This window comes from Myotis yumanensis, unplaced genomic scaffold (genome assembly GCF_028538775.1).
Source record: "Myotis yumanensis isolate MYYU_CA2020_CCGP unplaced genomic scaffold, mMyoYum1.0.hap1 SCAF_1, whole genome shotgun sequence".
Lineage (NCBI taxonomy): Eukaryota > Metazoa > Chordata > Mammalia > Chiroptera > Vespertilionidae > Myotis > Myotis yumanensis.
In genome coordinates this window covers 236,207,534-236,235,452 of record NW_027223752.1, presented here as the reverse complement: position 1 = coordinate 236,235,452, position 27,919 = coordinate 236,207,534, and the positions used below count along the sequence as shown (strand labels likewise).

Below are 27,919 nucleotides of genomic sequence, written 5' to 3'. Positions count from 1 at the left end.
TCTGGTTTGTAATAGAGAATCAGTGAGTAGGTCATGAACATGAGTGACTAAGTGACTGGAGTGGACTTGGAACAAATAAAGTGAGGAAGGCGAGTAGCTCATGTAGGGACTTTGGAAGAGAACCAAGCTGTTAGGACCACAGTTCTTCTACCTGCTGCACCCTCCACTCCTACCCCCACCCCTGCCCAGCTCTTCCAGACAAAAAGGGCCCTCTTGTCTGCACTGGCAATGCCTGAAGATGTTTTTGGCTGTCACACTACTGGCACCTACGTGTGAGAGGACAGGGACACTGCACAGCCTCCTGCAAGGTACGGACAGCCACCACGCAGTGCAAACCATTCCTAGCAGGCAAGTCTGCCAGAGGGGTCGACCAGAAAACCAGACTCCTAGACATCTAGGGCTCCATATACATCAAGAATTCGAGGTTGTAGCTGTTCATCTCCACAGAGCGGGGGAAGGGGTCCAAGCAGGAACACGGGATGGCATTAAACCCTGCCTGGCTGCTTCCCAGGACGGTCAAGTCCCAAGTCCTGTTTGGCTTTCTGAGCATCGCCCCGACCTGAGGGACCACCTGCTCCAGGAGGCCTACCCTGCTTACCCCTGGACACGGGCACCATTTGTTGTGTAGTATCATGAGCTGGCTAATAACTGTGTCCTACTTCTGGTGTAATTAACGTGTGCGTTTGCTAATTGCCTTTTACACCTATGAGACCATCTCACACTTCCTGCATTCATGGTGGGATTCCTGCGCATCTCACGCAGTCCCTACGCAGCCCTGAGATGTGCCACCTTCACCCCACTTTACAGATGTGGAAACTGATGCACCGTCATACTCTGCCAATGCCCCAGGAGCGCCCCACCCCTTTCTTCCTGTCAGCTTAGGACAGGCTCACACCGCTCAGTGCACGGGTGGGACAGGTCCAGTGCTTCCAGCTCACAGAGGACACTGAGGCTGAGCCCAGGGAGGTGAGGTGGCCCAGGTCACAGTGACGTGGTGGTCAGACAGAACAGGACCCAGTGTCAGCCCCTTCCCTGGGGCCTCTCGCCCATCGGAAGGCGCACCTAACAGTCCCAGTGCCTGAGCCTGAGCCGCCTCCCCTGACCGTGTGCCCCAGCCCCAGGGGCCCGCCACACAGAGTCAGCGATCCACAGTGAAGAGAAAAGATATTTAATCATCTCTCGCTCTAATCTCGTAAAGCGCTCAAGTGTTTTCACAAGTGCGGGGGAGGGATTGCTCTCAGCAGCATTTACCAGTGATTCCGACACACGCAAGAAAACTCCAAGTCACCGTGCTGATGTCACTTTAATTTCTGCACTGAAAAAGAAAAGGTGCGACGATGACAGATTACAGCGACTCATCTTTACCTTTAAATTAACTTTTGCTTTGGGGGCGGGAGGGGGAGAGAAAGGAAAACATGGAAAGATGACAGTGGCATGGGGACCAGGACACCTCAGTCTACTAACAAGGGCTCCTGGAGACATCGCCCTCAACCCAATAGCTAGTAAACAAGACAGGCAACAGTTAAGACACATTAAAAAAAACTAAAAAAAGAGAAAAACAAAAAACCATCATGGTTCATTCTTAAAATCAAGCACAAAAACCAAGAGTGGATACGAGGTCCCGCGGGCCCGTCTACTTCGAGGCCTTCTGGGGGCGACGCACAGCGTGGCTCACGCAGTGAGTGACCGCGTGACATCTGGGCCACAGCACTGGGCCTCGCTGAGCGCAGGTGCCCCCTCCCGGTGCAGCCCCCCGGCAGGGGGGCTGGGACGCAGCAGCCCCGGGAGCGGGCTGTGTGCTTTGGAGGCGCTGCCTCTGGAATGTGCCCCGGGCTGCGCTGGGGTGGGTTGAGTTACGCTCCACACACTGTTTAAGTGCTCACTTTATTTCTCATGTGCAAACTGTCACTGTCTAAAGCTTTCAGAAGGACGTGTATAGATACGAACACCCTGCAGAGACGAGGGTCATCGGGGTGGGCCCTGCTCCGGGGCGGGCCGGGGCGGTACAGAGAGTTAGAGGAAGGCTGTGTTCTGCTGCACTTGAACTCCAGTCCCTGATTCGGCTGTGCGGAGGCGGGTCCTCAGTAGCTGATTGTCCACTCTTTGACAGAGGCATCGTGGGAGGTGGTGACCAGCGTGTGCTCGTCCAGCCAGGCCAAGCTGCTGACGTGGTGGAGGCGGTGTGCATCTGAGGAGGAAAAACACACTTTAAGGGAGAGCCAGCTGCTCGGCTCCTCTGCACACCTTGGACAGGGATGACGGAGCAGCCTGTGGGGCCGGACTCAATCGTTGTTAAGGAATCCCCTTCCCCTCGTTGCAGAAGGACCCGGGGCTGGGATGGAGGAGAAGCGGGCGTCCCCTCCGCTGGCACTGACACTCGGGACATTGCCCTACACAGGACGACCCCACCCGGGGCGTGAGCCACGAGGGACGACAGTGCCTGTGACGTGGGCTGCTGTCTCATGTGGAAATGACGTGTCGGAGTAAATAAAATTAATAATTAAAAATAACTTCCTGTTTCTTTTTAAATGTGGCTGCTAGAAAAATTTAAAGCCCATGCACGGCCCACAGGATGGCTCTCCTGAGGCTGCTCTCGCAGAGTGCGAGGCTGAAGGGGGTGGGGTGGGTGGGGAAGGGAGGAGGCGAAGGCCTGAATGCTTGTCCCCAAAGTTTCTAAGTTGAAAAGCTAATCTGACTCAAGGTGACAGTATGAGAAGTTCTGGCCACGGACGGGAGCAGTGCTCTTACGAGATGTCACAGAACCCTGCTGCCTCGGGGCAGAGTGAGAAGTCCCGACCTGGACGAGGCCCCACCGACCACGCTGGCACCCTGACCTCGGGCTTCCCCTCCGGAGCTGTGAGCGACTAGGTTCTGTTACGTGTACGCCCGTGTGGACTGATACGGCAGCCGAAAGGACTCAGAGCTGTCAGAGGCCCGACTCAGCACGTGGCCTGTGTATGGAGACCACTTGCTACCACACCTGTTGTCGGTCCCTGAGTGCCCAGCTCAGGCCCGCAGAGCCTGGCTTGATGGGGAGGAAGGAGACACGCCTTCACGGGGTGGCCTCCCCGGAAGGACAGAGGGGACACTGGAGCCCTGGGGCCAGCTGCCTGGGAGCCGATGGGTGTGAGAGTCACCTTGGATCTTGACTCTGGTCTCGGGGTCACTCAGGGTCCAGACGTACACCATCATGTCCATGCCCCCGGAGGCAAAGTGCTCGTTGTCTGGTGACCAGGCCAGGCAGACGATCTTTGCATGGTGTCCGTAAAACACATTGTTCTCCTAGTTGCAGGGTAAAAAGAGGCAGCAGAGATCAGGGTTCAAGTCAGGGATGGGTCCTCACCAACCCTCCCAGTGACCATGAGCGCCAGGCGACGCCTCCCCCCTCTTGGCCTCCTTGTAAGAACCCCACGAAGTCCCTGCTACTTGAAGATGCAGCCCAGCATCAAGCACCGGCCACCGTCAGAGCCCTCAGCGCAGCGAGGGCAGACGGAAGGGCCTGACCAGGGAACTGTGGAGATGGAAGGCATGAGGCTCCTCCTCTCCCCTCCTCCGCTGGGGCCGGGGCCGGGGCCGGGGCCGGCCTGGGCAGAGCAGGAGGCTTTGCATGCGGCTACTCCAGAGCGTGCCCCAGCCCAAAGCCCTCTCACTAAGGGGTTGCTAACAGTATCCCCTCTTGCCAACCCCCACAAATGGCCCGAGATTGTCTCTCTCGTTGGCCTATGCCGGCCTCTGTGGATTCTCTCCCGTGAATTACTCAGATGTCTTAAGGCTCCTAACAGGCAAACGAGACCACTGAACACGTGATCTCGTGGCACCAGGCAGAAGGGCACCTCCTGGGGGTGGGGCAGGGTGGTGTTTATCTTGACAGGTGAATGCCAGCAAACATGTACCCTTGTTCACATCTGTCTCTTGTTATGCGTACATTTTATAGCGGAACTGTCTGTCTCGCCCAGACCACAGCTCCCGGCAGGGTCTGTCCCCTGTCGGTCACGCTCTAACAGCAAAGTCGCCTGCTCCAGTGCACCTATCTGGTTGGTGACAGGAGGGAAAGGCCATGGCCCCCACCCGCCACCCGCCACCCGCACCGCCCAGCACGAGGACACGGCACAGACTGCCACTCACCGCGTAGCCGTCGGCAACGCTGAAGACCGTGACCACCTTGCTGGCGTCGCACACGGCGAGGAAGGCGCCGTCGTGGGAGTAGGCCAGGTCAGTCACGGGGCCCTTGGCCTCCAGGAGCTTGCCCTCGTCCTTCAGCGAGGTGCCCAGGATGGAGTACAGGCGGACGTTCCCGTCCTGCAGGGGTCAGGGATGGGACAGTGACTCGGGAGGTGCTCCAGGGAGGGGCCCTAGGCACCCCGATTCTGATTCTGTGTCTGGGTGCTCGGGAGTCTGTCTATTTTACAAACACTCCAGAAATTTCCAATGAGGGCTCCCAGGCCAGGCTCTGAGAACACTTCACACTCGGCAGCTCCTTCCAACGCCTGCTCCCTGGCGAAACCTCCCTCTGCCCAGCTCTTTCAAAGGGCTTGTGCCTGTCATTCAGCCCACTGGCTGCCCCTAAGCCCCAGGGGTCCTTGGGTCAGGGGTGCCCATGGCCAACCTCTGTCGAGCTCCCAACAGCCAGAACCTCCAGGAGGGGCCTGGGCATCTGTGGGTGGTTCTGCCTGCACTCAGGGAGCCTAACCAGGGTGGATGCACCTCAGGTGCCTCCCCTTCAGGGCAGGGAGCCCTCAATTTTATGTCCCAGGGGCCTGGCACTGAGAAGTGTAACACTCACTGGAACGAATTGGCGAGGGTGAGCACATGGGACAGAGCTAGAAGAAGGGTGGTAACCGGGGTACTGGTAGGTGGTGTCCCTGCAACTGCCAGAGGCTGCCCCAGGACAAGTCAGGGCCCAGCCTGCACTCAAGGCAACTGAGCAACCCGTGTCCCAGAGGCGGTTCAAGGTCCCCTGGGTAGGTCTTAAACGTCCCTTCCTTGGTGCCCTGTGCTGTGTGCACAGAACCAGGACGAGACCAGGACAAGGGCTGGGCAGCCCTTGGGGACTGAGGGTCATCATGGAGGTGTCCCTTGCTGGTTCCCAGGGGCCCAGTCCCACTCCCTCCTCTTTTGCCTAAGACAGTCCCACACTCACAGCCCAGGCACACAGAACCAGGACGAGACCAGGACAAGGGCTGGGCAGCCCTTGGGGACTGAGGGACATCATGGAGGTGTCCCTTGCTGGTTCCCAGGGGCCCAGTCCCACTCCCTCCTCTTTTGCCTAAGACAGTCCCACACTCACAGCCCAGGCACCCAGGGCAGAGGGCCTTACCGTGGCCCCAACAGCCACCATGTCCCCGCTGGGGTGCACCGCCACCACCTCGGGCTCGTAGCCGGGGCTGTCGATGCTGAAGCACTTCTTCTGGTCCTTCAGCAGGACAATCTGGAAGCACAGGCAGAGGTCAGAGCGCGGAGCCTGGCACACGGCTCCGCTCGGGTCGGGGCTCCCTTTCTGACCTGGCTAGGGCGGGCCGTGCGGGCCAGCCTCAGGCCTGCGACCCTGACTATGCTTCCTCCCTCGCCAGTCAAGGGGACGGCGACAGGTCCTTGTCACAGGACTGCAGTGAACACTGGCCGTGAGGCCACGCCTTCACCCCACTGCCACCATCACCACCACAGCACCTACTGCCCGGGAAGCTGACGACGTGTGCACGTCAGTGCCCCAGTTACTCAATCAGCCCCACGAGCGAGGCCGAGCCGCTTCCCCTGATAGAGGGAGAGGCACTTGGGAGGCCTAGGCTGCTGACAGAGTCCTGGGAACGCACAGGACTCCCGAGCAGTCTAAGTTCTCGTCTCTCAGGTCCAAGGAAACACCCTTCGTGAGTCTGACCTGCTGACTGTGAAGCATCCAATGTCGTCACAGTGCGTCTCCACGGCCTGGAGTGACAGTGCTGGCCCCCCATCTTACAGAGGAAACGGGCACCAGGCTGACGCCAGTAGGCGGGCTCTGCCCTCCCGTAGGGCAGCCCCAGGAGGGGAGTACGGGACTGACGGCTCCCAGGAGGCGGCCTGGAGCTCCCTGTGCACCTCTCTGGCACACCACCCCAGCCTCGTTCCTCCTCCTCTGATGGGACAGAGTCCTGGGGGGGATGGGGGGAGGAGGGGGCCGAGTGCGCGGGTGTCCGGGCCCTACGACAGGGCCCTGGGGACAAACATATTGGGGCTTGATCCCGGCTTGGCCACCATTGCCTGCGGGGAAGCTCCTGAAGCCTGAGTCTCAGCCCCATAGGGCAGTGGTTCTCAACCTTCTGGCCCTTTAAATACGGTTCCTCATGTTGTGACCCAACCATAAAATTATTTTCGTTGCTATTTCATCACTGTAATGTTGCTACTGTTATGAATCATCATGTAAATATCTGATATGCAGAATGGTCTTAGGTGACCCCTGTGAAAGGTCGTTTGACCGCCAAAGGGGTCTCGACCCACAGGTTGAGAACCGCTGCCCTAGGGGGTAAGAGCCCTGAAGACAGAGTCCAGGGCACAGGTGAGCGCCTAACAAAGCACACCAACCAGCAGCTGTGTCTGCGGAGCGAGCCCCGCACCTGGCTGAGAGCTGCAGGCCTGAGCCCCTGGGAGGCGGCGGGATCATCTCCCTTGCACACAGAGAGCACCTGCCACGGCCCACAGCCCACTCTCTCCTGCAAAGGCCAGGTGTTCAGACACAGGCCTGGAAAGCGCCCTCTCATCGGGGAAGCATCCGCCCGCTCATCCAAGACCCTCGCCTTCCGGTCCCTCCCCCACGAGGCTCAGGTGCTCCAAGGCATTACTCCTGTCCCCCACTGACCACCTGGCCGTTGCAGTAATTGCCTGGCAGGAAGTCGTGTTATCTAGGACACAGAATCCATTCTCCCCGAAGCAATTAAGCTCACAGAACGGGGAGGGGCCCTGGATGCTGAATGGCAGCTTCTTTAGCAGGGTTCACCACTCCTGCCAGCAAGGGCACAGTCACACCTGCCTTACTGACCCCCACGCCGGGATGCCCAGGTCTGCTGGGAGCTGGTGTCTGCCACAGCTGTACAAAGTGGGTCCGGCCTAGGTCTCAGGCAAAGGCGTTTCATTCCAGAAATTCCACAAGAGAAAGTATGTAGGGACCTCCACCAGAATGAATGAGGACCAGGCTGGGGAGCTAGAGCCACAAAGCCCTCCCTGGCTTGGTGCCCCTGCCATCAGGTGGCCTTGGGAAGTCACCAGATCACCCAGGCTTCAGCCTCCTCCCTAAGAAAGGGGCTTACAAAGGTGCAGGGGCCAGACAGTACTTCCTCTAACCCTCCTGGGAGCTGTCAGCGGGGGAGGGAAATGCCTGAGGTCACACAGTGCCGCCACTAGAGGGCTGGCATCATGAACATGAGTGAAGACACAGCCCTGCTCTGCCTCTCGGAGGCCTCACAGCAATGGACACGGGGCCTGATGCTCAAATGCAGGATCTGATCAGCTACCTGAGCTCAAATCCCAGCCCTGCCCTCTCTGTGCCTCCGTTTGCTCATCTGGAAGAAGGGGACGACCCCACACGTAACGAACAGGACTGCTGAGTGAACATGCTGAAGGCCAACAAGGGCAAAGAGCTCAATAGAAAGGTCTGTTCGAGCCACTGTCCATGGGGCAGGACGGGACAGGATTCAGAGACGGGACGCTGCCCAGCTGCCCGCCCTGCCAGCCAACACGGCGGGGCCATACCTGTCCGATGCACACAACCACCGTGTATCCTCCAGGGCCGACAGCCACGCACTTGGGTTGAACGTCCAGTTTCACCACCCCCTGTCCGCTGTCGGAGAGAGGGATCGCATTACTGCCATGTCTGGGGGCTCGGGTAGGTGTGCACACACTGACTGCGAACCCACAGCAGCTCTGGAGGACATGCTGCTGTAACCCACGGGCGGCGGGGGGGGAGGGGGCGCGGGTGATGAGAGGAACGAGGGGAGTAATGACTAAACACGGGGGGAATGACTCAGAGTCTGGGAGAAAGCTGGAAATCACAGGGGGCGGAGGATGGGGCCTGGGGAAGGGTGATGAGAGGAACGAAGGGAGTAATTTCTGCTGCTATTTAAAGTGGTTAAGTACCCGCCACCCACCACACCCTGTCACTGCTCTGTCTCCCCATCCAAAGACCCTGTTTCCTGGGTGCACAGTGCTGAGCTCTGCCCCCTCATCCCAGGCCATGACCAGTCTACTGCAGTCAGGTAAAATACAGTGTCCCCCAAAATGCACACACACGCTGAGTAATTATGAAGGCTGATTACTAAAATACATTTCATTTTCAAAATTGAGCTGTCAGCTGCTCCAGGGTGTATACATTGCTTTAGGACACCCTGTATAACCCATTGTTTTTAATGGGTAAAAATTGTGTTCTTACTTTTAGCTGATACTATGAAAACACATTCTAGGAAAATCTGCACACACAAAAACTTCCTTGAAAATACTAAACTGAGGAAAATTCCATGTAACTGAGCCAGCGTGGGGTCCCAAAGGCTCAGGGAACAGGCCCGTGAGAGGGAGGCCAGGCTGCGGCTCTGCCCGCCGAGGGTTCTCTCACCCACCGAGGCTCAGGGCAATGCTGGGGTCACTGGGCAGCAGGAAGAGGACTGGAGCCTGGAGGTCAGGTTCTGGGGTGGTTTCTGCGCTCATCCTGAGGCCTAACTGACCACAGTCCCAAAAGGCAAGCGAGGCCACAGCACGCATGTCCGCTACAATGGGTGCCGTGCCCAGTGTGAGGGTCACCAAGACGACCTCCAGGAGCCTGCCACCTTTGGGAGGATGGTGGCGTCTACACAACTAACCGCAGAGTGAGGTCTGGGGTGTGGGTGCTGAAGGAGGAGCCTGCCTGCGAGCAGGGACACGACACCCCTTCCTCCTCGCCTGCTCCATGGACTACCAATCCACGTACCAGGGCAAACTGAATGCGACCCTGCTTTTCACCATCTCCCAGGGCCCATCTGTCCATGGGGCACCTGCCATATGCCAGGCACCCTCAAAGCCTCACTGGTGCCAGTCACCTCACCTTAATGATGAGGAACAGAGCCGAGGAGGGGGAGCGGTGAGACCTGGCCCCAGCCTCCCAGGCTACACCTGGTCATGGTCTGCGCGCACCTGGACTCTAACCCAGCTCCTAGCCAAGAGCCCAGCAACAGAATGAGGGCCCAGGACAAGAAGCAAAGAGGGAGGAAATGCTGTGAGAGTGGCGACTGGGCAGGCACAGCGCCTTCTCGGGGCGGAGGCACGTCCTGGAGCCCCGAGCAGCTCACCTGTAGTCCCGCAGCGTGAGGTTAGTGTACCGCACCGTGTCGTCCATGCTGCAGCTCACCAGCTGCCCGGACTCGTCCACGGTCATCCTGGACACCTGGTTCGTGTGGCCCTTCCCAGTGAAGGAGTCGTTCTCCCCAGTCTCGGAATCCCAGTAATGTGGGGGGCCGTTAAGGAAAAGTCGGACCTCCAGAATAGGGGGCTGGAGGTGCCCACAGCCAAAGCCCGTCCCAGGCAGCATGTGAGGGACAGGACAGTATGCACTGGGCCTGCGGCAAGCTCCCCATGCACATCCACGCCTGAATCTCAGAGCCGTCAAGGTAAACCAGCAAGACTGCCGACCTGACTGCAGGCCAGCGGGCCATTCATAACCCAACATGCCGGGTCCGAGCCCACTACGCCTCCTGTGATAGTGGTGCACAGGCCAGCTGAGCAGGTCACAGAACTGCGCTGAGCGAGCAGTTAACAGCATAGACAGATCACAACCCAACTACGGAGGCCATTGCTGTCTAACAGCCAGTGCTGTGCTCTGCTCCTTCTGGAACCTGCTGTGGAGCCCATGTCCACCAGCAGGAGGCTGGCCGTGCCCCGCTGCTTAGCAGATGGACACCAAGCTGCCCCAGGTAAAGCCTGGGCCGGTCCATCACAGGGAGGCATGTGAGTGCCAGGTGCTTGGGTGTGAGGTGGGTTTTAAATTACGAGATTCTTCTTGTACATCAGTGAGTGAGCCTCTCATTTCCAATGAAGTTACAGTCCCTCTGGGAAGCTGGTGTGCACTCGCGCTGACACTCTTGTGATGGGGACCCCAGCCCTGGACCCGGCAGGAAACATAAGTATCAAGGGTAACGTGTGTACACTGACATGGGGTGGGGATGAGTGGGTGCCGGGAAGGGAGAACCCAGGCCAACTGAAGGCGGTGGCTGCACAGACCTGCATACCCACTAGGAGAGGCAGGTTCTAGCACCTTCTCTTCCCCGCTGGACATATACCCCTTTTCCCTGCATCTCCTTACATGTAATGGGGCTGAGGGTGACTTATCTGCTTCCCTCTCTTGGGACTGTGGGGAGACTCCATGATCTCACGAAAATGACGAAGGTCTGCAGACAAGAGTCTGTGGAGGCGTGAGAAACGGGGAGTCCCGGTCAGCCCCTTCCAGATGCAGCACAGAGACTGGGAAACTGTCTACATGAGGGCAGCTCAATGATGCCCCAACTGGGTATGGACACCTGTGGGTCACCCTGCAGACACCTGCTCCAATGTTCAAGACGGTCCTGGGAGGGGGATTACCAGCCCCAGGCCACAAGCACGGGCTGGGTGGGGTGGGGAGGTGGAGGAAAGGGCGGTCACACATGCGTCTAGGGATCACCTCAACTGCTGACCGGAGGAGGGAGGCTCGGGTTCTGGTTCCAGCCCCGCTGCCCACAGGGGTTGTTGGCCTTGGATAAGGCACTTCAGCAATCAAAGCTGGTTTCTGGTTTTCCCATTTCTAAGCTACAGGGCTCTACTAAGAGGTTCCAAGTCCTTTCGAACCTGAGACTCAACGAGTGGATTGCTGGGAGAGGGGCGGGCCAAGACTAGTCACGGACAGGGGAGCACCACTCAAGGCACAGAGTGAGATGTGACCCTCCAGGTCACGGCCATGGTGCTTGAGTGGCTGCTGACAGCTGGCTGGCCTTGCCTCTGGCACCATCAGAGCAAGAAGCTCCACCTCACCCGCCAGCGGCCCCTGAGCCAGCTCTGAGTCAAAGGATATTGATGTGTCCGTCATGGCTCCCGGAGTAGATGTAGGACTTGCCGCCGTTTTTATGCACCGTCAGGCACTGGATTGATTTGCTGTGACCCTGTGGAGGAGGCAGGGGGGAGCTGAGGACACGGCAGCCGGCCTCTGCGACTTCCAACTGCTCCCTACCGACTCCGCCCGACCCCGAGTGCCCTGGCAGAGGCGGGTCTGCAGTGGGTGGCACCAGGTCAGCCCGAGGAGCTTCTGGTCGGGCTGTAAGTCTCCTGAGATGACAAAATCACTGGGGCTGACAGTGGGAGAAGGCAGAGGCAGGCCCTGGGGATCAGGGACCAGATCCAGGTGGGTCCTCCCACCCCTCCGCTCTCTCCCTGCTGCCCTGACCCCTGGCCAGGTACTTAAGGCCTCCACACCTCAGGCTCCATCACTCCTGAGTTCACCTCCTCACACGCCTCCAGCCCCTCATGCCCAGGGGGGCTCCCCGTATGCAGTCCCATGTTCAAATCCCGCGCGAAGTCCAGGCCCACCTCAGGCCACCTGGTCCTCCTCAAGGTTTCCCGGGTCCACTTACCTTGTCTCGAGGCTCTGGGGGGTCACAACCCGTGAGCCCCTAACTGAGGGAGGCTGAACTCCTCAGGACAGGAGGAGGGCTGAGGGCCCCTGGCCTCCCACCTTACTAAGCACACATTCCTCCCAAACAACCAGCATCCTGCCACTTTACCAGAGCCCCGGGCCCTCCTCCCATCGGCCCCCTAGCCTCTCCCTTTCTGCCTTACACAGGCAGGCGCGTCCGGCGCAGCCTCACCTTGATGACCCGCAGGGGTTTGCTGGGATTGTTTTTGTCCAGGTAATTGATGTACCCAGACAGGGAGATGCTGAGCAGGTGGTCCTTCTGCCACAAGCAGCCCAGCTGCTGGTCCAGAACGTTGGAGCCCATGGTGAACGTGGTGACGACCGAGTTCACATTGACGTCCCAAATTTTCGAGGTTTTGTCTCCGGAAGCAGAAAGCAAATGAGTGCTATCAGGACTCCAACTAATCTACTCAAACAAAACGGTGTGCCACGTGTCAGAATTTCAGTGGGAAGTGGCCTCAGAAGGCAGCCCGGCCACAGCCCCCACTTCCGAGCAGGGAGAAGCAACACCAGAGTGGGGGGCATCCGGGGCAGGGGCGGGGCGAGTGTCCAGGCCATGTCACCCGCTGGACGTGACCCCGAAGCTCTGTGCCATCACCCGACTCTGAAGCTTCTAACTGCAAATCTGTTCTGTGAATGCAAACCGGCGACCACGACCACAGACGAAGCCACGAAACACAAGCCCATACTCACAGCATAAATGCCTCCGTCGTGAGCCTTGCTCCCGCCCAGGGCGCACACGTTCTCTCCCGTCTTCCCGTCGTAGATGTGTATCTTCCAACAGAGGGAGGGTGTGGGTTACTGTGTGCATCTCAGCAGTGCGCGTGCCGAGTGCTCTTCCTGATCACTGTTCTGTCAGTTCCCGACTGGGACTCAGAGCATTACTCGAAGGTTCTGCTCCATTTAAGAGGAGACAGAGCCGTGTCTCCCGTGCTTTGGTGACAGCCCGTTCCAGGTGGGAAAGGGGGAGATTCCTATGTTCCCACGCTGAGACCGGCTTTAGTGAGTCTGTTCTCAACAGTCACCGAGGACGATCAGAGGAGCCCCCCCTCCAGGGCCCCCAGCCCGGCCCGGCCCTCACCTGGCCGTCAGCGCTGGCCGTAGCAAATCTGTTCCCGTCGGGAGAGAAGCGCACGCAGTTGACGAAGCGGCTGTGGTCCTGTGGGAAGGGGACATTATCCACCCGTGGACAGGAGGTCCAGGAAAGCTCTCTAGGCAGCACACACCTGCCTCACAGCTACTGCTGCTAATGGAGCCCACAGCCACAGGAAGACCTCGGAGCTCCTGACGCAGTGAGGGCTGGCTCGGCTCCTGCCTCGGCCCAGGCCCAGCTCTCTGCCTGGAAGGCCCCTGGACACCCCCAGCCAAGGCTCCGTCTGCTACGCCGTGTTCCCTCATCTGTGGGGCAGAACCACCCTCTCCCCTCTATCCCGGAGCAAGCTCAAGCCCAAGCCGTGCCTGCCGTGACGGCGAGGCCTCCTGCCTGAGGCCCCAGGCCTGGCCTAGGCCCAGCTCAGCTGTGGGGTTTGTGCTTCTGGCTCCTGTGTCCGCCGACCCCTGCTCTAAGGGTGTGTGCTGTTTCCTTCAGTCCTAGGCATGCGGAGCTGGAGGGCAGGGCTGCCCAACAGGGGCACCCACCCACTGAACCAAAGTGAAATGGAGTCCAAGTTCCAACCGGGGCTCTCAGGCCTCGACTGCCCTGCCTTCACTGCCACAGGCCCACCCTCCTACCACTGAGGGGCCTCGGGGCCTCCAGGCACCTGTTACAGAAGACACCAGACCCGAGAGGCCAGGCTGTGAGGAGCCGGTCTCCAGTTTCCCATCCAGAGCTCTTGGCTGAGCCAGCTCTGGGCCCCGAGCAGGAGGCTGGCAAGCAGGGGCCCCTGGCGGGGAGCCACCTGAGGTCAGATTCTTAACTACTCAGGCCACCTGCAACTACTCTGCTGTCCACTCCAGGTTGGAAGGAAGCCAGCCACACAGCAGGGCTGACCCTGTCCTCCCTCGGGGCCAGCGATGCGCAAAGCCAGGGGCAAGAGGGTCTGAGACATTGTCTCCTCCTTCCTCCCAGTCCTCAGGGCAGCCCCGAGGTGAAAAGAAAGCTCTGAAAACAAAACCACGGCTCAAACCCTGGACATGCTCCAGGTTTTCTCCATAGAGTGGACAAGGGACGGGGGCTGGGTCAGGGGGCTCAGGACCTTGTGACTAAGAGGCTTGGCAGATGGGGAAGAGGGCGCAGGGCTCCCTCCCTAAGAACTGGGAGCTTGCCACAGTGGGCAGGCCTCGGGGCTTCGGGGTACAACTGGCTGTAGACTAGAGGCACTGAGCCACCGATGGGTTGTCATAAACTGCAGTTTCACTGGTTCCCTGAGAGAATAAAGCGCCCCCCATACAACCTGGCTCACTGAAGTCAGGACGCCCTCCTGAAAGGCCCTTGCCCTCCCCTCCTGACTCCACACGTCCACCGCCTCTCCTCTGAAAGGCCGCCCCCCAGCACTGGTCCCTGTCTTCTCAGTCACAGCACTCAGCTGCCCCCGACACTGTGGGACACGGCCCACGGCAGGTGCTGACGTGGCCCTGCAGGCCCGGGAACCATGCAGACTCCCAGCAGGGGCCCCACAGACAAATGCCACTCCCACCCCAAGTCCCGGGTCTGGGTGGCTTTAAACACTCCTCTCAGCCTTTCCTGCAATTGGAGCCAAGTGTCTTGAAGAACAGGAGGCTGCTGTCTGCTCCTGAAATAGCCCATTAACCTAAAGAGGGAGGGAGCCCCAACAGTCCTTTAACCAAAGAGGGGGGTTAAAAATAGCCCTTTCCGCGGGAGGGGCCGGGACAAAGAAGGAACAGTCTGGGCAGCATCTGGGGCGGGTTCCAAACTTGAGCATCTCACGGCTGCCCAACCTGGCCACCACCTACTGGACTGGGGCATCAGCCCGAGCTGTGGGCTCAGCCTCTACGGCTCGCTGTGGAAGGTCCTGGATGGCTGGTCCCCTCCTGCTGACCTTTAGTCATAGCAGCACTTACTGAAGCTCCCAAAATCCTCCTGTCATTGCCTCCCCGCCCCCCTCTCCTCCCTCTCACCACTGAGAAAATGGAGGCATAAAGCAATTAGGTGATGATTAAGTCATGCACCCAAGTCCATGTCATTGACAGGACAGACCCAGGCTCCACAGCCTGATTCCAGTGTGAACAAGTGGACTAGCCACAGCTCAGGTGTCCCCTCTGGGAGCCCTCCCTGGTCCCACCTGCCTTGTGCCCTGGTCCCGAGCGCCTGGAGAGAAACAGGCTCAGACACATGTGCCCACCATCACCTCCTCCCTACGGGGCTCCGAGACTCGGCTCCTCCCTGACCTGGGAATGCCGCCTGGCCCTCCTTTAGCTGCTGCCCCTCCCACACCTGGCTTCCCACTCTGCCAGGTCTCCCCTGTAGGGCACCTGGAGAGGCAGCCCACGCCCTCCACCTGCCTCAGCTGTGCCGAGAACAAAGAAGACTGCCCTCCACCTACCTCACCTGGCACCAAAGGGACAAAGGCTTGTTCTAATCCTCCTTAGGCCACTCGCTGTCCAGCCAGCCACCTGCTGTCAGCCAAGGTCAAGCCTTTGTGCCAGCCAGGAGCACGTGGAAAGCTGGGACTGAGACCCCACAACCTGGGGCATTTCACCAGGGCATTCACAGCATCTAATTCCTCTCATGTTCCACTTTACAGCTATGTCCCTGCCCCTCACCTCTCCGGGAAGGCGCTGGAGACAAATCTGAACGTCTCTGGAGCCCCACCTCCTGTCACCCTGGTGGCTCAGCCGGTCTCAAGATGGCACAACCAGAGAGCAGGCTGATGCCTGCCCTGGGCTCCCTTGCTAACACAGCTGCAGGCCAGGTTGCTGGTCTAGTCACATGGCTCATAGGTGCTTGGGACTCCCACCCCAGAATGCACACTGCATCCCAGGACGAAGCCCGGTCCTATGCAGGGCCCCTCCTGCTGGAACTGGAACATCCACACCGTCCTAGTGCAGGGTTAGGAGGACAGGGGACCGTGTGGCGTCCCCTCACAAACCCTGCTTTCTGTCTACACACCGATGGTGTGCGCCGTCACCTCTGCCATCAGCATCTAACAGGTTTAGGCTCCACTGGCTTCAAATACAAACCACAAAGTTCACCCAAAGCCACCCTCCAGAGAGAAGCCCACTTACGCCAATGGTAAACTTGAATTTGAATGGTGGCCCCTCAAAGAAGGCGGCACAGTTATCGTCACTGCCTGTCACCAGCCGGTATGGCCTGGTCTGCTTGATGTCCACGCTGTTGATGACTTTGTTGTGTCCCGTGATCTCGCCCACAGAAGAGCCACTGTCCCACAGGAAGACGGCTCCAAACCTTTATCCAACGAGAGGAGCCACAGGAAAAATAATCAGCCCTGCGAAGCTGGATGAGACACGGGCAGCTGAGTGTCCAATTCAGCGCCGGCTCATGACCATACTTCACACTCCCATCCACACTCCCATCCAAATCACACACTGACGACACTGCGATTTTGGCTCTACACAGTATTTGTCGAAAGCATGGAGACGACGTGTCTGCAGAAGAGGCCGGAGGTCCGTGTTTGTGTGGCCCAGGGCCAGCAAGCCTCCCTGAGAAAGCCTCCGCCAGGGGACCAGTTTTATGGTTAGTTTCCTTACTGGGCAGGACCACGAAATACACCTGCCATCCCCTCCAAGAGGAGATGATGCCTTGCTTTCGGCTGGCATTTTGTGAAAACGTATTGTTTTGGTTACTATTTGCAATCTAATGAAAAAGAATTTGTTAAGACCAGCAAGAATGATTTGAAAGCCCAGCTGGTGTGGCTCAGTGCTCGAGCATCGAACCACACACTACGAGGTTGCTGGTTCAATTCCTGGTCAGGGCACATGCCCGAGTTGCATACAGGCGTGTAGAAGCAGCTGATCATGATTCTCTCTCATTGATATTTCTACCGCTCTCTCCCTCTCCCTGCCTCCCTCACTCAAATCAATAAAAACATTAAAAAAACCTGAAACTCTATGGAAGAACTAATACCTACCACAATACACATTACAGAGGCTCCCAATAAGGGAGACAGGCATATGCCTGCCAAGTTCAAGTTCTGGAGGGCAGCCATGGCACCCCAGAGGAAACCCTGACTGCACTTGGAATAAGAAAACCAGGGTTCCTCTCTGGTCACTAGACCTGGGAGTGCAGCAGCCACTGAGGGCCACCTACTCAGTGTCCCCTCACCCCGTCTTCCTTAGTGAGGGGACCTGGGTGATGTGCCCAGCTGGGAAATGTCGGTCTCCCTGGCAGCTGCTGGGAGGGACCCAATCCTGCTCTAAGAGCTGCATCTCTTTCATTGCCTCCCTTTGCCGCTTCCTGTGCTGGAAGGTGGGCATGATGGTGGCAGGAGTTCTAGGACTCCCAAGACAGACAGACAGGAGGTGCCTGGGCCCTGAGACAAACCCCGAGGAGCTCACCTACTGTTACATGTCACTGAAGCCCACCCTGAAGGAGCCAGTGGCCCGTGCTGCTCATACCTCTGTGAGGAGGCTCAGAGCCTGGCACCTAGGGTGACTGAACACACACTCGTCCCAGCTGGCACACTGAAGTCACCGCACCCCTCCCACCAGGGACACCCAGAAAGAAGATCAGGGGACATGGAGGGGAGGGCCAAAGCCAGACTCACTTCTCCCTTCCTTCCCCGACCACGGCGATCCTCTTACTGTCTTCTGTCCAAGCAATGTCCTTGATCTTCCCAGCGAAAGGCTGGTACTCGTACTTCAGGAGGTGCTCCTTCTGCGTGGTGTCCCAGATCCGCAGCTTCCCAGACACATCTGCGGACATAATGGGTGGCGGGAGCCTCGGTCACCACGGGTCCAGGGCTGCAGAGCTGTGCAGCCTGGCACAGGCCTCCTGCAGTTGGCCAAGGCCGCCTGGGAGGAGGGGTGTGGTGTAGGTCAACGATCCCCAGCCACTCGCTGACCAGCACCTGCTGCCTCCACGAGGCCCACTGCTGGGTCTGTGCCCCTCACCAGATTCCATGATCACCACATTCCAATAGGCAATAGGAAGCCCAGGGACACAGGTGGCAAACCTCAGGCACCATCGCAGCCTCGCTTTATGACCACCTTTCTTTCCTTGTAGGGGACCTAAATGACACACGAGCCTCGGTCACTAACTTCCTCAACACTGGGGACCAGAAGTTCTTCCAGGGCACACGGTGAGTATACCAGTGACACCTGCCCCTCTCCTACATGGCCCTGCGTTACTAACAGAATCAAGGCGCACAGCTGGGCAGCCGGGTGCGTGCCAGACATGCGTGGTGGCCCCATGGTGGTCTGTCAACCCCACTCCCTCGAAGCCCCACTGCACCTCAGGCCGTCAGCAGCCTCACTCATCACAGCACAGCCCAACCCCACGACTCGGCTGCAGTGAGTGAGCCTCATGGGAGACGCACAGGGTGGGTGCGGGAAGCAGTGGTACTACAGACAGAGCGGGGTGCCAGGCCTCGGAGCATCTGCCTGGGATCAGTGATAGAGTAGCAGCCCCTCCCTCCCTGCCACGAGCCAGCCACCACATTCCAAGCACCAACCTCCACACGCCCCTCCCGCAGGAGCACTGAACTCCCACATTCGCAGGAAAAATAGAGGCCTTGATGCTAAAACTGGAGGCCTAACTCCTCAGCCTGGAGGGGTCTGGGGAGCCCTCCCAGCAGGTGAGCGGGCGCTGTGTTCCCAGGACACCCTTCAGCACCTCACTAACTGGACAGCGGTTCCGTGAGCGCTTTGGTCCCCTTCAGGTGGGGCCCAGGGGAGAGAGAGCCGCAACACCCCAGATGCAGCCCTGCCCTGGGCAACTCTGCAGCCCGCAAACACCTATGACCTTGCCACCTCAGGGGGAAGTGCGAGCGGGAGGGCTTCCCGAACACTGACGAGTTGACAGGAGTAACGTCTCACCAAACCAGCCCTCGGCACACCACAGGCTCTTGTTAGATGGTCACAACTAGTCAGTGAGTGAGCTAAGGCTCCACAGGAGGCCCCACACTTGAGAGCAAACATCTGGCATCTAGTCCAGCTGTGGGACAGAGAGGAGACACGCTGCCATCTCATGCACATCACTAGCTGAGGGGCTCCCATGGGCCCTGGACTCTTTAGTCCCTTCGCTGAACAAACTGGCCGAGTGTCAGGAAGGGTTCGCACGCACACGGGCAACGGCAGGCCGTCCAGGGACTGCGCTGAGCCACAGAGAACACAGCCACAGCACAGCCCAGGCACCCACCTGCACACAGGCCGAATCCTGCTCCCCCACCTCCCTAGGCTCCGCATGTGGCCGGCCTGTGCTCCACTCCAAGCACTGCCGTCCTCTCCCCACTGCCTCCCCAGCCAGACCAGCAGCCTCCTCCTCAGCCCTGCTTGCTCATCAAGTTCTTTTCAGAAGCAACTGGAGCCAGAAAAACACATTGGGCTGGAGACCAGGCGCCCGGGCCTCGTCTGACGAGGGCAGCCCTGGTGCAGTCACCAGAGGATGACGAGTGCCATGGGTGCCAAGCCTCATACTAAGTGGACAGCAGGTACAGGAACATTAGCCAGAGAGCACAGCAGACAAGCACCTGCCTGGGGTCTCAAGGGGCACAGACAATGAATACACGTCCACCATGTATGGGCTGCACCAGAATCCTCTGCTCACGATGGCTCTGCAGCTTGGTCTCCCCGTCCCTCCTCTGAGCAACGCTCACATCCTTCTTTGGGCTCAGGGCCCCACTCCCGAAAGCCTGCCCCACGCAGCCCAAGTCACCTGGGACTCACTGCTGGGCGCCCGGGGACTGAGCACGGGCACAGACCGCCGGCATCAATGTACCCTGAGGAAGCCACCTCTAGGAGGGACCTGGAGCTGCCCTGAAGATGGCGCCACACGGAGAAGCATCGCGTGGCACTGCGGCTCCCTGAAGGCAGACATGGACCGCCTTGCTCAGGGCTGGGCCCTGGAGTGGGCTTCCTCACACAACAGGCCGTCTGGAGGGTTCAAACACTCAGCAAATGGGGACCAGCCAGACTTACAGGAACCTAAGATCCAGCAGAGGGCTGGCGCCCCATCTGGGAGTGAGCGGCAGGTTTCCCAGGCCCTGGGGCCCCGCCCCACGTAGGCACAGCAGGTACCAGGAATGTTAGCCAGAGCACAGCGCTCTCCCAGCTTCCTCCTCCTCCACACTGCACCCCCCACCCCCACCCGGTTTAATTCAGCCCAGGACTCTCCTTTCCTCTCTGCAGGAAATGTGTCCTGTCCTCACTCTGGGCAGAGGACCAGGGCGCTGCGGAGTAAATGTGATCTCAGCCCAAGAACACCTGCACCCGCGGGCAGCCCCGTTGCCCTGGTTCCTCCATTCAATGAGGGCGTTTGTAAGAAAGTGTCCAGCTGACCCTTCTCTTGTGTAGACTGTCCTCGCTGACTTGGCATTAGCATCTGAGGCCACTGATTACTGTCTGAACACCACGCCTGGGGACATGGGCAGGGCAGGGCAGGCCTCGCCAGTGATTCAGCAGCCGGGCTCCAGGCTCAAGGCACCAGGGAGGGAAAGCTGTGCCAAGCAGGCAGTGGGGGCCCTCCAACCACATGTCTCTTGAGAAGACACACTTTTAAAAAGGTACCAGGGCAAAATCTTGGGGTTTTAACGAAGAGACATTTTGCTGGCAAGCTGGGCCAGAATAAAAAACCCCACATGGCTAAAATAAATCACAGGATAGAAATTAGAGCAAGTTTTACCATGGAGTTAGAGTAGGTCAAAACACAGAAATCATGAAGTGCCCAGTACGTGCCAGACTCCTGGCCAAGCCCTCCACATACAACCCCGGCCACCGGCACTGGTGCGTGCCGGTTTCGGTGACAGACACTGTCATCAGTGCCCACTATGCAAGAGCTGTCCTAGTATTTACATACATTGCACACTGGACCCTTCCCCACCGACCTGGTGGGTGCTAGCAGGCCCCATTTACAGAGAGAACACTAAGGCCCAGAGGGCAAGTTACTCAAGGAAGGCTGCACAGCCAGGGAGGGGCGATCCCTGCAGGGACAGGTCCATGCCTGGCCGGCCATGCCCTGAGCAAGGGCAGTATAGACAACAGGCTCCAGCGTGTTTGAATCCTGGCCCTTCCCTTCTCGCCGGCTAGTTCCCTCAGCACTTTGGTTCTGCCTGTCCCTCTCTGGGGATGGGAGGAGGCCCACATCAGCTCCTCCACCTGGCTCTCCCTGGGGCCTGAGACAGGCCAGGCACAGGCCAGGCCGACAATAAATAGCTGTTGAGTGTGTGAAGGAATGGGGTCAGGGTAAGTCACTGTAATTTCTGTGCCTCCCTTTCTCATCTGTAAATGGTAAGAGATCTACCTCAAAGGGTTAGGTGAATAAAGACAGCATCCTAGAAGGTAAAGATCTGTGTGCCCAGCCGCTCACTGAGCCGGCGCCCAGCTGGAGAGCAAAGGGTCAAAGAATGAGATGAGCTCTGACGGAGGCTGAGGCCGCATTGTGCTAGGTCCCAGAAAAGGAGCAGCAGGAAAGGTAACACAAGACAAAGCTAAATTCAGACACACACACACACACACACACCCGCGCGGGCTCCAGTGATCACGACACAGCCACTGTAAAGGCCTCTGGCCAACCTCAAGCGCTTTTCTGCTGACCTCGGAGGCTGGAACCAGCTGGCAGGCTGCAAACTAGAAAGCAGTGGCATGGGGTTTCTCAGTGGCTTATACTTTTCTTGTCAGCCCCAAGAAACTAATCACATTGGTCCCACCTGCCACCCCCACATTCCTTCAACCCCCCCAACCTTCCAAGGCAGGAGCCCAGCCTGGCCTCAGGGCCACCACCCGCCACACGCACACAGGTACCTCCAGAGGCGATGTAGAATCCGCTGGGCGCATACTTGGCCACCACCACCTGATGGGCATGCTCCGTGTAGATGTCAGCAAGGGCTGGGTTCTGCAGGGAGGAGAGCAGAGTGAACACGAGGCAAGCAGAAGCAGTCAAACTACTTTCCACTCTCCCAACTGATGGATGTGGGGGGAAATGACACACCCACAAAACTTACTAGCAAGTCAAAAGCATCACAAAGAAAATCCCAGAAGTATAACGCCTACTGCCTGCCTCTCTCTGGGTGATAGAATTCTAGGTCATTTTACCTCTTTCTCTTTAGTCTATGGTTATGGAAGACAAGGTAATGTTCTCTCCTATGTATCCGTGAAATATGCACATGAAATAGGAGTTTCATTTTTAAAAAATCGGATCCTAATTGTCCCTATTTGTGCAGGCTGCAGCTACATTCTTCAAGTCAAGCTGGTCTCTCCTGCTCAGAGCCAGCCCTGTCCCGGCTGCCAGGCAGGGCAGGACCCAAAACAGGGCACCTGGCTTTGAGGAAGGAGAACAGAGTGGGCACGTGGCTGGAGGCTCTCCTTGTCAAAGCCCTCGGGTGGGAAACGCGGATTCCCACTCCTACCTCTTGCGTAGCACAGAGTGAAGCCTGGCTGGGCTCTGCAACAAGAAGACGGCCAGTACCTGGGACTAGGAGCAGCTTGACTACTCACAGTGAGGTCTTAACATATGATTTACTGAAAGTTGATCCCACCCCCCACCCCCCACCCCCCCAACACACACCCACATCCAGGAGGCCTCGAAAACCTGGACCACGCTGAGATGCTCCCAATTTGTCCCCACAGCTGTGCTTGCTTTCAGGTGGAATAAAGACTCGGCCACTGAATCCCTGACACCCGCTGTCAGCTTTCTATGAACCACGTGCTCTTTGAAGAGGCAGCTTCCCACAGACCAGGCTGTGGACACAGGTTCTATCCAGAAGCAGCTGCTGCAGGTGCAACTAACTTGACCCCCAACTGTCCCCCCACCTGGTAATCTCCCTTCTCCATTCTCCTTGCAAGATCAGAGGCCTGTAACCTGCTCAGCCTCCTGGCCACAGGATCCCTGCACACCCCACCCCATCCAACCAGAGGCCAGAGAAGAACACCCTCAATTCTAGCCCCATCAACCACTGGCCCCCTTCCACTAATCTTGGCAGCCCCAAGTCTCTGTAAATGCTGTTCCCTTGACCAGCAACATTTCTTCCTGGCTGCTAACACTACTTATGCATCAAACCTAATTGAAGAGCCACCTCCTCCATGAAGCCTCCTGTGATAGCCTGCCCTCTCTCTTCTGTGCTTCCCAAGCATTCCACATGTCCCGGAGGCAGCTATGACATGCACCACGGTCCCTCACATCCACGTGCATTTATCTCTTTAGCCATCACAGCAGTCAGCAAATAGCTGGTACTCAATAAATGCTTTCTGAGGGAAAGGAACTCTGAGCAGCCCTCACGCGGATCCCGTGTCTGCCCCTAAGACTTAATACTTATTATTATGTGATGAAGTAGGCACTTGATATATTTGGCTCATAAGTTAATTAGTCTTGGAATAAACATTTGCTAATGAAATTAGAAGATATCAGGTATCCAATAAAGATATCATGAATGGCAGAAAAGGAAATGAAAAGGCGCTCAGCATCACACTAGTCCTTTGGGAAATGCGAATCAAAACCACAATGAGATACTACTATGTACCCGCTAGAACCAATAAAATTAAAAGATGTTAGCAAGCATGAGGGGGCAAGGGAGGGGAGCACTGGAATTACTGCTGGTGGGAATTTAAAATAGCCTGGCTGGTTATTTATAGTTAAACATAGACTCACCATACAAAAACCCAGCAATCCACTCCCAAGAGAAAGAGACGCACACGTCCACAAAAAGTCCTGTGCATGCAGTCAGAGGTGGAAACCAGAAACCATTCAAAGGTCTCCCAGAGAAACGAACGGATGGGCCATCAAGAGGAACTGCTACCACCTCTCCCAACTGCGAGGATGTACCCCAAACACAACCAGGACTGCTTTCTGTGAAATTCTAGCAAAGGAAACCTAAAGTGACAGGAAGCAGACCGGCCCCTGCTAGGGGCTGGGGTGGAGGGAGCCCGGGGCAGAAGGGGCTTTGTGGAACGACTGGAATGTTCCATGTTATGATTCTGGATTCTGGGGGCAATCACATAACTATGTATAGTTGACGAACTCAAGTTATACATACTTAAAATGGAGGGATGTCTCTTGCATCTAAATTACCCCTCAACAAAACTAAGATGCCTGGTATCTATTAAATGTCTGACTATTCCAACCCGCTCCTGCCAGAGCAGCCCTCACTCACTCCTGCACACTGACAGGCTCCCTCACAAAGAAGCCGCCACGCTGTGTGCACAGCCATCATCACCACCATCGCTAGGACGACTGAGGTCTTACACCCACACGGTGGGCACTACCAGCCCACTTCAGATGACAGAGCCACCCGAAGGACAACTACCCACTCACGCCGGCACCCACAGCCTGGAGACCTGGTCACCACCCTGCACTACCTTTAAAAGGGTGGGCTCTGCAGAGGCCTCTGGGGAGGGAGGAACGCCCCTGGGAGGAGGCTCTGTCCTAAGAATTCCTTCCCCTAAATGGGCAGGGCGTCTGTGAGCACAGGGCAGAGCACAGGGCGTGTGAAACTCCCAAGGTTGTCCCGGGCAGGCTCAGCACCGCAATCCTGAGCTGGACCAGCCACTGGACGAGACATCACTCTCCCAAATAACACGGGGCCAGTGGGGGTGGGGAGGGGGACAGCAGGCGTCACCAGGCTGAATATGACTGCCTGAGTCAGCGGCCACTGCTCTGCAACAGGGAAGCTGGCCACTGGAGGCAGAAATGACACCATCCCTGTCCTCAGCATGTCCTGCCACAGGTCAGGCTCATTCCACACCAGCAGTGCCCACTCACACCTCCAGGGGCAGCCTCCCTCCCACGCCCCCTCATCTCCTGCTGTCTGGAGGAACAAAAGCAGGATTTGGGATGAGTAATGATTTGAGGACGAGATCTGAACCACAGAAAATGAGTGGGGGGGGGTGGGGAGGGGAGGGAAGCCGAGTGTGGGAGCAGCTGGAGCACTCCACTGGGGCAGGCTCCCTCCCCCATCCTCAGGAGACCTCCAGAACAGGGCTCCAGTGTCCACCAGGGGCGCGGAGGCTGGGCACTCTCCTCTGGGACTTCCTTCCTGTGCTCTCGCAGTCAGAAGCCCTGGCACTAGAGGCCCTGCGGGTGCCACGTGGATGTGGGCAGAGGCTGACAGAGCCACTAGAACCTGTTGCCTTGCCTGCTACCCCAGCCCTGCCCAGTCTTCTAACAGCTCCCAAGCCCACCTCCTCTTTGTACCCGACCCAGATTCTGTCTATTTCTTCCCATTCCCCCTGGAACCATGAAAATATATTTTAAACCGATCTTTCCTTGCATCAATCCACCATGGTCTCTGGGTCCCAACTCCGATCACCTCATTCTCTCCTTAGAATCCCTCCTTCAGGGGCTGCAGGACCTGAGCCCATAGCCTCCACTCTTCTCAGACCCCTGAGACCCCTTCCAGCCCAGGGCCCACCTCAGGGCTGGCACAGGAGCCGCCCTGGCCCCACACCCCATCCACATCCCACAGGTTTCCCCCTGAACTCAGGGCACAGCTCAGGGCCTGCCTGACGCTCAGCCACTTCCCGAAATCTCTGACTAGAGCCACGATGCTGAAGCCTGCGAGAGCAGTCACAAATGCGATGAGACACAGGACCACGGCCACCCCTGGTCCACCCCATCTCACCAACAAGATGAGGGTGCTCCCACCACGTGGTCCGAGGGCAGTTCAGGTTCTTACCTCAGAGCCTGTCCCTGCCTTGAACCTGAGCAGGGGGTCTTCCTGGGAGCAGCACACCACGCAAACTCTGCCCTGCCCCGTCCCAGGAGAGTGGCTATGCTGCATCCTGACCACCCCTGCACCCCTTTCACATTTCCCTCTTGGTGCTGAGCTAGGGGACAGAGGTCACCACAGCATTTTACAGGTAAGACTGGGTAACAGCCCAGTCACGGGGCATGGCAGCCTTTCCCTCAGCTCCTGGCCAGTGAACCAGATGGGCTGTCAGAGGTGGGGAAGGCCGATGGACCACCCACTGCTGAAGGGGTCTGACACGGCACAGCTCACAAGGGGTGTCTGAGCTTCTGCAGCTGAAGGTCCCCTGGAGCAGCTAGAGAAAGCCTGGGCGCCCTCCACACTCTGGCCAGGCAAGGTGAGCATGAGTCCAGGAGGCTGAGTTCCCAGAGTCCTGGCTCTCTAAACACTCCCAGCTCCTGAGAGCAGTTTCCAGTAGCTGGACCTGCAAGTTAATAATCTGCAGGGCCCTCTGTCCATGGGTGACTAAGGCCAAGTTCAAATTACTGCCCAATACCCAGCTCCAAAGCAGCTACACACAAACCTGTGCTTCCAGAACCGTAGGCCTGAACCCAGAGGCTAAGCCCCTACCACGAGACCTCAAAGGACAACAAGAATGCATTCCTACCCTCCCGGATCAAGTCTGGGCTGGCGCTGGGACCTGGTGAGCACTGCCCTCCCACCCCTGAAAGCCTTCTCCTTCCTGCCTCCCAATGAAGCAAACCAAGCCTCAGGCATGACCCTGGGCATGGCAGCAGCCCACTGGACACAAGACTGCCACCTCCTTACCTGTCTTCCCATCCCTCTGCCTGCCCTGGGCCTTGTGAGTCAGGACGGAAAACTGGGAGTGGCTGCTCTGGTTCAAATCCCAACACCTCCTGGGCCTCAGTGCCCTGTCTCTAAGACAGTAGAGTCACCCAATAGGGGGTTGTGAAGACGAAGGCAGACCATGCACCATCACAGCCCAGGCAACCTTCCAGAGATGCTTGTGAACTAGCTCAGTTAAATTTCACACTAATGGTATAACAACACTAGAGGCCCGATGCACGAAATACGTGCGAGGGGCTTTGCTCTTGCAGCCCCAGCTTTGTCCGGAAGGTTGTCTGGCTGTCTGGTCTAATTAGTATATTATGCTTTTATTATTATAGACTAGTGGCCCAGTGCACAAAATTCATGCACGGGGGTGAGGTGAGGGGTTGGGAGAGGGGGTGTTCCTCAGCCCAGCCTGCACCCTCTCCAATTTGGGACCCTTTGGGGGATGTCCAACTGCAGATTTAGGCCCAATCCCTGTCGGGCCTAAACCGGCAGTTGGACATCCCTCTCGCAATCTGTGACTGCTGGCTCCTAACCGCTCACCTGCCGGGCTGATTGCCCCAACTGCCCCCACTTCTGGCCTGATCACCTGCAACTCCTCCCCCCACCCCTGCCAGCCTGATCACCCTAAGTGCCTCTGTCCCTAAGTGCCTCTGTTTCGGTCCCGCCACCGTGGCTTTGTCCGGAAGGATGTCTGGAAGGTCTCCCGGTCTAATTAGCATATTACCCTTTTATTAGTATAGATGATTCTTACTGATATGGAAACTGCTATAAGTGCTTGGCCACTGCCGGGCACAAAATGTGCCCATCAAAATCCAGCTCGATGCCAGAGGTGGTGCTTGGGGCTGTGTGCTGGACTGCAATCAGCCAGTGCTCGCGCAGAACCGGACAGGCCTAGAGTGCACGCGACATTCACATCCAGTCTATGGCAGAGGGATGCCCCTTTTCTGGGTGAGGCTCTGGAAAGTGGAAGTAAGAAGCCACAAGCCAGGTAACCAAAGCTTGAAATCCAGGTCTTTCTAATGGCTGCACCACCACGAAGCTGGGGAGACTCTACCATTGAGAGTAAAAAGGGCCCTTTGCACTTCACGCACGCCATCCGAAGTAAGGCCCTGCATGGGGAAGGGGGTGGAGGCAGCTGGGTGGTAGGGAAGGGCATTTTTCTAAGGCTGGGACTGGATGGGCATTTGAGTGAGCATCTCCAACCATTCCCAGGAAGAGTGAACTTCCACAACACAGCCAGAAATATGACCAGCTCTCCACTGGCCTCAAGTGTGAGGCTGCAACCTTTCTTTTTATCTCAAAGAAAGGCTTTGATGTATCTCTCCACACATCCATCAGCAGAGTAAGAAATGTACAAAACCAATCTGCAGGAAGGAGTCCATAATGGTGCTAAGAGGATGCAGTCAAACTTCTTCCAACCTCAGTGTAAATGTAATCCCGTCTAATTTCTCCCCATCTCTGCTGTCTCAATCTTCTTCCTGGAGAACTCTTTCTCATCCTCCAAAACCCAACTCAAATATGCCCTTGCTCCAGAAGACTGCCTTGCTGCTGGGGCACAGATGGTTCTTCCCTCTTGTTCCCAAATCAGTATGGACGCTGTTCTTTCCAAGTGCTTAACCTAGTGCATTTGAATGTTCTTTATCACGGTTCTTCAATG

At 57.6% G+C, this 27,919-nt stretch overlaps 1 protein-coding gene across 1 annotated transcript in view; it reads right to left on the bottom strand.

Annotated features, from left to right (window-relative positions):
- Window positions 1-1,152: 1,152 nt before the first annotated feature.
- Window positions 1,153-27,919, bottom strand: part of WDR1 (WD repeat domain 1) — a 30,659-nt gene continuing 3,892 nt past the window's right edge. Inside the window, exons 3-15 of the mRNA XM_070399358.1 lie at window positions 21,530-21,620; window positions 17,338-17,485; window positions 15,839-16,019; window positions 12,735-12,812; window positions 12,347-12,427; window positions 11,826-12,059; window positions 11,036-11,123; window positions 9,285-9,441; window positions 7,720-7,807; window positions 5,318-5,428; window positions 4,126-4,299; window positions 3,138-3,282; window positions 1,153-2,188 (exon numbers count right to left, since the gene is read on the bottom strand). Of these exons, the coding sequence (XP_070255459.1) occupies window positions 2,082-2,188; window positions 3,138-3,282; window positions 4,126-4,299; window positions 5,318-5,428; window positions 7,720-7,807; window positions 9,285-9,441; window positions 11,036-11,123; window positions 11,826-12,059; window positions 12,347-12,427; window positions 12,735-12,812; window positions 15,839-16,019; window positions 17,338-17,485; window positions 21,530-21,620 (1,683 nt within the window). The 3' untranslated portion in view covers window positions 1,153-2,081. The remainder of the gene's footprint in view (window positions 2,189-3,137; window positions 3,283-4,125; window positions 4,300-5,317; window positions 5,429-7,719; window positions 7,808-9,284; window positions 9,442-11,035; window positions 11,124-11,825; window positions 12,060-12,346; window positions 12,428-12,734; window positions 12,813-15,838; window positions 16,020-17,337; window positions 17,486-21,529; window positions 21,621-27,919) is intronic.